Source organism: Oculina patagonica, unplaced genomic scaffold (assembly GCF_052425735.1).
Source record: "Oculina patagonica isolate OP01 unplaced genomic scaffold, crgOcupat unplaced546, whole genome shotgun sequence".
NCBI lineage: Eukaryota > Metazoa > Cnidaria > Anthozoa > Scleractinia > Oculinidae > Oculina > Oculina patagonica.
Window position 1 is genome coordinate 1 of NW_027558413.1, and position 10863 is coordinate 10863.

The window sequence follows — 10863 nt, forward strand, 5'->3', positions numbered from 1 at the left end:
TCAGTCCAGCACGGTTATCAGAATTGATAACCCCATGACGTCACAACATGGCGACATTTCGTATCTCGGCGAATATTCGGAGTACATTATCTTTGTTCGTCAATTTTTCGGTCTTGTTCGTCTTTTATACCCATAGCTCCACGCGGTCATCTTTAGTGTAGAACAAGCTTCTTGTGTGCACAAAATGGCGGCCGTATGTGGTTGATCGTGCGAGTTTTTTGCCTGATGATTGAAAGAGGTGGCCCAAACATGACAGTTTTTCAGGTATGTTTGTACTCTTTGCCGTCAATTTTAAGCTAGTTGCGCATTTTTGTGGAACACGTAGAAATTATCCTGTATTCTTTGGTTATTTTTCTTTCGATTCATTGCATACTCATCGAAGGGCACGACGAACTGAGCGAGGGCATCGTGTCTTTTGATTTGCCGTCTGATTTCGCTACTGACCGCCATTTTTAACTGCTTTTGCTTCTAGGGGACGAGTAGTATCAAATGGCAAAGTTATGGAAGCTCACACTCAGAAAATTGCCAATTTGTGTCGTTTTTGTGCCAAGCCAGCAAAAAATAAAAGTAAAACAGGAAAGGAAAAGCTGTTATTCAAAAGCGATTTTCTTTCGTATGGAGTGAATTTAGAAGAAGATCTCGACTCTGTCCACCCGCGTCTGGTGTGCCAGTCTTGCTCACGTAATTTCTACCGCTTGAGAAGTACTACTCCCCCTCCCAAATTGCTGGAAAAGTTGCCATTTGTATGGGAGCCACATAGCGAAGAAGATTGTGTTTGCCAAGGACAGACAAAATCCAGAGGAAGACCAACAAAGCGGAAGGCAGAGCAACCTGAACCTGAAAGTGATCATGACAGTGTTACCGAAAGTGCAGAAGAAGAAGAAGATGAACAGGAGAAAGCCTCATGCAGTTTTTACAGTGAGATATCACAAAATCTCCATCTTCTTGACGAAGAATTGGGGAAGTTCCTGTGCAAGGACATTTGCTCCATGTTCGGTTTTGTCTTTGTTGACCCCAGTGATATTTTGTCTTCTGTTAAGGCAATTGACAGAGCTCTAATGTTAAAACTGGTTGAAACAATATTTTCTGTTGAAAGAGAGTATATAAAAGATGACGAGAATGTTCTTAGTTACAAAAACATTGGTGATCTACTGAGTGTAACTCCAGAGAAGTGGCTGTCTTCAGGAAACGTAGTCCTTAACAGTGCTGTTAATGGACTGAGTGACGACAGAACAAAACCTGTTAAAAAAGTTATGGCCCTTGACCATATGTACAATTTGGTTAAACCAAGTTTCATTAGTCCTTTCATGTTTGGTTCAAATCTTGTGATGTATACCATTGCACGAAGCAAAATGGCTGTCAATATCTATGGAAAGCTACACCCCGGGGGGCAATATACCACAATGAAATCGTGGGTGGATGGCCTGACCATGGAGATCCCCACTTTGCCGGAGGGTGACTTACTTACAGCAATTGACAATGATCAAGTGTTGATGAAGAGGTGGACAGTGCGAAAGGACAATCGTGCCCAGATTAGTATCCTTACAAGTGTTTGCTGTGCTGAGGTTGCTACCGGCGATAGTGTCTTACAGCAGGATGAATCATTTTCACCAAGGTATGCATTGTTGTTTTCATTTTAGAATACAAATTATTGTAGTTTTCAAGTGATTTTGTTATACATGTAAACTTTGCAATACTTTTTCTTTTGCATTACTTCACTTATTTAAAAAGACATACCTAGCACAGTTCTTACTCAAGAACTCAAAACAGTGCAAAAATTGTGACTTTCTTGTAATTTACCAGTTTTTATAATAGTAAGTTTGTCTTTGGCAACATGTTGTAAACTAAACATACATGTATATGTCATAAACACTTCATACAAAGAAGAAATGAACCAAATAGCATTAATTAACATTGAAAGTAATACACCCAAGTCCCATACAGGGATTTATAGAGTATTTGTCTCGGAAAGTAATGAGGTTGATGGTACTTTGTTTAACTGAAAACATTAAACCATAAGGTCACAGGATATTAATTTTTTTCAGCCTGAAAAATTAAGTTGACAGCTTAGTATTTTGCCCAGCACTCAGCCTTGCTACATTCTTGCCATACTGGTGTCGTGGTGCAATTTTTTACAGTAATACATCTGCTTATAAGCTTTTCACTACAGCAATTTTGATGCTGTGGAATTATAATCTCTGACTGATCAAGGCTAGAGGTTGATATGTATTTCACAATATTTAATTAGCCGAAGGAGAACAATAATCTTTTAAGTATAACTGCAGAGTCAGGTAATTTGAAAGTCAACTAACATCCATTGTGTTATTTATTTGTAAAATATTATATGCCAAATGGAGTGATTTAATGATTTTTTAAGGGCTTTGAAATACCCTTAAACATAACACTTTTTTCTTTATTTAACATAGTAAATGGCCAAACAAACTGAATGAAGCAAGACATGATCCTACAAAGAACGAAGAGCTGGCCAAACATTGTTCTTCAAATACTGATGATGCATTACTATTACGTAAAGAGGTAACTATGTATGCTTTTATTTCAGAAAATTATATTATTTTGTTCTAGTAGACTTTATTATTCTAACGTAAACCTTATACAGAGTACATTGCACACCTAACCATTATGGCTGTAAGATAGATAGGAGTGAGATTGGAGATTTATATGGATATGTGTTTCAAATATTTTGGTTCAATGATTTTGACCTACATTACCTGGTATTTCATTTACACTTTACTTATAGACCTTATGCAAAAATGGTTGACATAAATTTCTATTGTTTGGTCAAGTTTCTTAAAATGCTGATGATGGCTCTTAAATATATATGAAATATTCTGAGAAGTTTCAGTGTTTTGGGTTAAATGGCTGCGAAGTGATGACTTATTAAAATTAAAGACATTTGTATGGAAGAAGTCACCCTGGCCTGCCTAGCCACATTTTCAATGTAAATGCAATGTAAATGCCCCTGTAACTTCCCATTAGATGATAGTATAGCCTTAAAACTTTATAAACGGATTTACATTGACTTTATCTTTAAGTTAGAGTGATTTAATTTTGTTGAGAAATGATTTTTCTTGGAACCGAGAATTAACAGTTACCATATTTGCATTGGGTCTATTAGATGTAATTTCCAACTGGATCATTTTCTTGCACCAGTTTATTTGATATCACCTGTCAACTGTCTCTCAGCTCTAAGGTGGTGCATAAGGCCTGAAAAAACTTTTTGAACAACTTCCTTAAAGTTTTCAGGTATTGAATATATTAATTATCAATCTAAAAGGTATTAATTGTTTTATTAGAACAAGAAGTTGATCCATGAAATTCTTAAGAAGGTCACAAGAGAACATACCAAGTCAACAACTGGAGAATGGAAAGATGACATTGACGCAAGAGTAGAAGAGCTCAATGCAAAAGAGGGAATGCGGGTGTGTCCTTATTGTAACACCACAATGCCAAAAACAAAGCGCAAGTGCATCAATCCTGATTGTCGTGTTAGTTTGAAGCTCGCCGAAAAACAGGCCAGTGGTACAGATATACTTGGTACTGCCCTTGTTGCTCCTGTTCGTACCTTTCAACATCGACTTCATGAAACATCCCTTGGATTCAAAATTGAAGAAAACAATGCATTTGTATTCAGTAAAGAGGAACTGTGGGAAACTCATGATGAATGGGCAGATGTTCCAAGTAACCATCCACCATTTCCCATCAAAGTCCATACGTGTGACCCTGTATTTGTAAATCCAAACTCTTTTGAATCAATGAAAGAGGTTCTTCGCAGAGTTGGAAAAGCAGCTTGTGTTTCTCGTTATCACCCGGATTTACCAAATGCTCGCAAATGGCTCAGTGTCACAATGGACGGGGCACCGTATCTTGTATCTAGGACAGTCATTGACTCTGTTTACTTGTGCTGTGACTGTGAATCGGAGGTCAATAAGTCAGAACAGCAAGATCATTGCATGGAGGCACACCGAGGCCGTAGAGTGTCTTTTGTCAAAGAGTTTAATTGGGTGTTGTTGCGTATAGGCAAGCTGCATCTTGAGATGAATATGGCAAAGACGTTTGTTAATCACAACTGGAATGTGTTCATGTCCGAGCTTGCCAAAGAGCTAGGATTTATTTCAGAAGCAGCACAAGCATACGTAAAGAAGTGCTCAGATCATCACAAGACCATGTCAATCCTCAAGGTGGCCCACCTGGGATTCTGGCACGAGCTTCTAGTTCCTTATGTACGCAATCGCCTTGCATGTGGTGCTGAGTTATCTGTGTCTGACTTCCTTTATGACTGGGTTGTCAATGTTGGTTGGAAAGATCCCAACTACAGGTACACCTTTAATGTTGCCTGGACTTACCTCATGGCTATTCAGCTGCTTCATGTTGGTGTTAGAAGGAACAACACAGATTATGTCCGAGCCGGACATATGAGCTTTGCTCCATTGTTCCACAAGAATTCAGCCTCCAAATATGCTCTGATTGACTTACATGACTGGTAAGCTCTAATTTCAAAAAATAAAGCCTTTAATTGATGTGGCTAAATTAAATTTAGGCCAAGTAAGTTTCAAGCCATTGCTCGTCAGTGACAGTTCTCACGAGCCGTGCCTACTGGCTTACATTCGTTCTTGTCTTTGCAGCAACATTGGGCCCAAGTTTACCTGTGCTTTTCTTGCAGGTCCATATTGCCTGTGAATTCATTTTGTGTGGATCATTATTATTATCATTAATTTTGTTTTGCTTTGCCTTCAGTGTGGACCGAGCCTCATTTCCACCTGCTGTTTCTACCTTTGTGTCAAGAACTGAGTCAATCAGCACCTCAGGTAATCCCAGCAAAGGAGAGTGCATGGATGCCAATCTTGAAGAAGTTAATAAAGAATCCAAGGTTTGGCAGCATGGTGTGATGAATGCTCTTGACTGGCTTAGAATCTTTCGTAATCTTGGAAAGTTGTCAAAGGTAAGAGTGAATGCATTTGCAGTTTCACTGAATGTTTGATTTTGTGATTGATGAAAATTGTTTTCTTGTACATGTACATCTTAGCAAATTCACTCGCGGCCTTGACTTGGGGGGGGGGGGGCTTGATGTCATGTATGATTTCTAGACCTTGCCCAGGGTCTGGGCTAACCGCTGGTGCTTACATGTAGCTTGCGAGTAGCCATCAAAAGCTGGGGGTAGGGTGTCATTTTTTACTGCTGGGCCTACCTAGTCTCTAGCACCTTGGAGCATGTCTGTTTGAATTTTGAATGCCTTGTGTCGATTGTGAATATTTTGAATGACTCTGCTTGAGGGTTTCTGTTGAGAAGGCACCCTGCAGGTGTGGAAAGGTGTCACATGGGCTTGTCACGTGTCAATCGTTAGCCAAGGGGGTGGGGGGGAGGTTGGGTACTTGTAGTAGCCCTAGGGGATGGGGGCCAGGTTTTTAGAAAATCACTCAGACATGTACCTGTATATTTATTTATTCATGTAATGGCAAAATCATATTTTAATATGCCAATCAGTGCAGATGTATGGCAGTGCTATCAGTCAGTGAGGTGTATGTTATGTGATTTGCCATATTTTTATGTACAGTTGAACCCCAGTAACTTGAACTCTGAAGGGAAACGAAAAACAGTTCGAGTTAGCAGGGTTTTCAAGTTAACACAGTAAAAATTAATGAAAAGTTGGTTCAAGTTGGCGGGGTTCTTCGAGATATCCAAGTTCGATTTACTGGGGTTTTACTGTATTAATAATTTTTAGCATTTCATGTGAGTTGTTTTGAGGGCCTAAACATAAATGCTGCTTCCATAACACTCTGACATGTACATGTACATGACTACCTTTTCTTTCAGGTACGTGACTGGCTCCTTGAGCTAATCGGAATGAATGATCCCAAAACAGAGGCAGCAGTGTCGAGAAAGAAATATGACTTTAAGGAAGAGGTCCTCGCTTGGCGAATCAAGCTTAGGAAAGAAAGGTCAGTTTGTGTCCTATATACATTTTGTGTTTATGTCCTGGTTAAGATTTATCTTTGTTTTGAAGCTTATTATTTTATTTAAATAGGTTATTGTTTTGTTCTCATATAAATTTATACTAATCTAAAACCCAAAAACTAAAAGTAAGACTGATTTGGAAAAGTTTTAGACCAAAAATAAACTTACACCATACCACATACAATGACAGAACATGTGCTCTCCCTTTTGTTCCTCACGAGACAACTTTTTTGTCTACCGGTTGCCACCCCTTGTTACCATTTTGTTCTTCACATTACAAGGTCTGCTGTGTTGCAAAATCTAATACAATTTAAATGTAGAAAATTACGGTTTAGTTTACACATCTGAGCTTTGTAAATATGTGCTGGCTGGCCAGCCAGCCATCCAGTTGGCTGGATGGATGACCGACTAGCCGTCCGCCCGCCCGACCACCCACCTGCCCGCCTGCTGGCTCCCTAACTGAATGACTGGCAGACAGACAGACAGCAAGCCCGTTCTAATATATATTTTTCTTTGTGTATAATTTGTAGGTATTTGTTAGACAACCAAGACAAGCATGTCTCCCTAAGCGGTATGGCTCTTGATAAAGACCTTGTCAACATGGATGGCATTCTGAAGAAGAACAGACAAAATTTGCTATTTGAGCACTTTGTGAAAGGGGCACCAAGAAGTGATGTACCCATTACAATGGTTTACACCACAGAAGAGGAAAGAGTGGAAGCAGAGGACATTTGCAATGCTACCAAGAGTGTTATACTGCAGCGAACAGAGAGCCAGATAAGTTTGGTATCTGATGAAGATACGAAAGCTGTGTTAGGACAGAAACTGACTGAATTTAAAAGAAAACAAGCTTCTCTGAAAAAAGAAGTACTGATCTCTTTCTACCTCGAAGTGTGTGAAGAACTAAAACTAAATAAGGATGCTGATGAGCAAATTTTGTTCATAGAAGATCAGTCTGATGATGACGATTGTGCTCCACAGTGAACATTGTTTACAGGGCGACGCACCTTACCATGGCCACCCGACAAACTTTTTCACAAGTGTCCGTTTGTAATATTTTACGTTTTCACTGCGTTTTGTTGATAAATACGATGTAGCAAGTATCTATTTGATCATATTCAACTTGCAAGGAGGCGTGTTCGTCAAACGAATAATATTAATAGAGAACATTTGTAAAAAGAGTTTGTTGGGTGGACACGGTAAGGCGCGTCGCACTGAAATGGTAACTTTTCTTGCTGTTGTCATGTACGAAACTGATTTTTATTTATTTTGATGTAAATAAGCTTAATGTTAAAAGTAGATGTATAATATCATTAAGTTTCATTTCAATGTCATTGGTAAAGTCAGGGCCAGTAATCAAGGAATAAACTGTTCCCTGTATACACTTTCGTTATGTTACATGCACCTTGAGTTTGTAAATAACGTTGATTAACTCCAAATTTGAATGGAATATTACAATATTCCGCTTTCTTGAATTACATTGAATTTTTTTACATTGATAAATTATTGCGCAATATAAGTAAAATGAAAAATGTCGAGTGGTAAACAGGAACTGTCAATCTGAGCATGTAAAATATATTGTGTATACACATGTAGATTACTTCTTAATATTTTTGCATTGTCTGGAATTTGTTTCAAGCCAATTCTTTGCACCCATATCTTAACTTTTTGAGTGATCTCAACCTTTTGTTTTTGAGTGTATCTGTTTCAACAATTATTTCAAATTGTGTTTTAAAGAGAATATATAATTATCGAGTTTCAAGTACAATTATCGAGTTCAAGTGGAGCATGGTGGTAAAGGTAACTGTAACATTATGACAACTATTATTTCTGCATTCTTAAATAAATGCATTGAACTTAAACATAACTATATTGAATATTTTTTTGTTTTGTTTTTTCATACAGTACATGTAATTCGGAGCACTCGGCCTAGTCTATTTCCACAGTTTCATTCGCGTAGTTATTTTTTTTCTTTACAAATTGTCCACGCGCGGTGTCAAAGGCACATTTGTCGGCACGGATTCTTCCGAAACAAAAGTTATTTCAGTTTGTTCTGTGATACTTGGGCTCTTCTCGTTGTCACAAATCCTTGCCACAGGCTTGTTCACCAAAACCTCCCGCACTGGTTCTGGAATGTTTTCAGGGATGCTTTCAAAGGGTATGCGTGTACGTACTGATGTTGATCTCCGGTTAATATTTGGACTGTGGCCAAGAACACGTGCCATTGTTGGGGACATTTCACAATGAAGATTCTCTGGAGTGTCGGCAAGAGCTTCGACTGTAATAACGTGATCGCCGACGTCAGTTATTTCCTCCATTTCACCGGACTCGAAGATTTCCTGGTCAACCATTGGTCGCAAGTTGCCCTTTTCGTATTCGGCGACCAGACGAGGAGAACCCCACACAATGCGGTGTTCCTTTGTAGGTTCGACCATTAGAAGGACTTCCGCTTTGGTCATCACATGCAGTTTAACTGCATTTCGAAATAAAGTTGCCTTTCGACGTGACAATGTTACCTTCCTTTGCTTGCTATCTTCTATATATTGTACCTTTTCTTTTCCTCTAATGCTTCTTTTATTTTGTTTTCTTTGGGGGGTCAGACTGAAACAAATTGTAAGAGAATGGTCGGTCAGAAATCTACAATTACATCATCCATACAACACCAAAAGCGATGTTTGAAAGGATTTCTGAGGGCACAATCACCTTGTGTCGTTTTCTGGTGTGAACATCTCGAGCTCCTCCATTTCATAAGAATGAATAGTGTTGCTTTCCACAAGTTCCACGATTGGTATCTCGAGCGACGGACGTGGCGGCATTCACTGTTGTTCTATTAATTCCCGCGAAGTTCTCAGCTGGAGAACTGGATACCTGGTCGTGATTCGATAAAATCCCGGCAATATGACAGTTTGATTGTACACGCATGTGGTTACAGGAAACATGATATATGTGAATTTAATGATTTGCCGCGAGCAGCGAGTCTTGCTTGTTGGAGTCAGAACGCAGTTGACCGCTTTCGCGTGAAATTTCATCGAAATGAGTAAACGAGGTAATGTCTTCTAATAATATTTTCTACTTTGCTTTGATGTAACAATTTTAAAAGATTTTTCATTCGACTTTGATGACCACTAGCGATCAAAAGCCGGCGGCACGCATTGATGTTATTGTACATACTGGAAATGACCATTTTCAAGTTCTCATTCTGAAAGTGTCTTTTCTAGGCAATCAAAGTGGGAACCAGTCAGTTTTAAGAGTAACCGGTGGAAAAATAAAGGGGTATGTGAATGTGGTCTTTTACCTCTTGATTTTGTTCCATGAAATCTTATTTTTATATTGCGCTTTTACCTACAATCTAATCCAAATTTAGCCACATGCGGGGAGCTTCGAGAAGTAAAACAATTTGCGATTTCTTATTATTTTTCACCAGTTACCACGAGTTTAAAATCAAGGGACCGGAAGGCACTCGCGTCAATGTGATGCATGAATCCGGTAATAGGGATCCTTTTGCCCTACAATGTGTATTACCTTCGGTAGAACAAATACCAGAGGCATTGCTGGACATTGAATTGTCGTCCAAGAGCGCTAAGAAAAGTTACACGTTGAGGGACGTGGCAGGGAAACAAATAGGAAGAATGCAATACTTTTTAAACCAAGAGTTAAAAGCGTTCATAGACTGCGGGAAAGTCAACGGCATCGAGGGGTAAGGTTTAAATAAATGTAAGCCAGATAATATGTTTGTGTTAAATGTGTATTATAAAAGAGTGCAACGCATTGCTCCGGAAATGCCTGACGGTGCTTTTGTTGTCATTTTTAGTTTAATAACAGGTCAACCAACGGTAACTAAACGTCCTCCGGTGGGTCAAAAGTGGAGTAAGAATGTACAACAAGGCGGAGGAGCATACATTCCTTGCCACTGGATTATTCGGTGCCCAGATGATGCCGTGGGGGAAGTTAAAGCAACAATTGAGAGAGTAATTTCAGAGCTTGGCGATGAAGGTGCTGGCATGGATGTCGAGGTATATTGAAAGAAATCAGGTTTTTAACGAATAAGCATGGATGTCGAGGTATAATTAAAGGGAATCAGTTGGCAAAGATAATGTTTACAATTACATGACCACAGTTATCAACTTATGAGCCGAGCTTAATAAAAGCGCATTTCAATTTTGCACAGCAAACAAACCCGATATGCCATTCGACAAGTATGGTTCCAAAACAACAGCATTTATCGATTTGCAGGGTCGAAAATATATTAATGTCTCGGAGAAACAGCTGAAACAGGAGAGATATCGATCGAAGCGACTTTGTGTACAATTAAAAGAGCTAGAAGACAATTTATTACATGTAATATTTGGTAGGTTACTGAAACGCGAATTTCTTCATTCACGCAGATGCTCGAAGAAGGACAAGTCGAAGAGGAAGAGGCACAGAATAGAAAGAAGCTGAAAGCTTGTTGATGTTTACTGATTACACAATAAATATCTTTTACACAATAAATATCTTTTATGGCAGTCAATTTGCTTGCTATTTTTTGTCTCTTTTGAACGGCTGACGCTCTTTAAGTTCCTATGGGATAAAAATATAGTCATAGTTCACGAGTAGTCGAGGATTATTGTTACCTCGACGCTCCCCGGCGATAGCAAAAGCATCAAGCCTTTTCAAATAATTTTGGATAAAGATTGGTTTTTCTTCTGATTTAAAGCTTGTTTTCAATTATAGTCAAACGGGAATCGAATGTTGAATTAGCCACGCTGGGATGTTTTCGCAAAGAAGTGGCCGCCATATTGAAGTAGATGGTTGCTATGATAACTTGTCACGTGAGCATTAACTTGATGTTTGATTGGCTAATCGTTTGTTTTGGTCCTGGTTATCAATTCTGATAACCGTGCTGGACTG

The 10863-nt window shown here is 38.9% G+C and overlaps 2 protein-coding genes across 2 annotated transcripts; both read left to right on the forward strand.

Annotated features, from left to right (window-relative positions):
• Positions 1-472: 472 nt before the first annotated feature.
• On the forward strand, positions 473-4505 carry LOC144640894 (uncharacterized; the record flags this gene model as incomplete). Its single annotated transcript, XM_078499950.1, has 3 exons — positions 473-1615; positions 2427-2535; positions 3315-4505. Coding segments are annotated over 3 exons (2443 nt in total), but the record flags the coding sequence as incomplete, so codon positions are not given.
• Positions 4506-4798: 293 nt separating this feature from the next.
• Positions 4799-6957, forward strand: LOC144640893 (uncharacterized). The gene is made up of 3 exons (XM_078499949.1): positions 4799-4960; positions 5833-5957; positions 6504-6957. Exons 1-3 carry the CDS (start codon positions 4850-4852, stop codon positions 6955-6957), a joined length of 690 nt encoding a protein of 229 aa, XP_078356075.1. The 5' UTR covers positions 4799-4849.
• The last annotated feature ends 3906 nt before the right edge of the window (positions 6958-10863 follow it).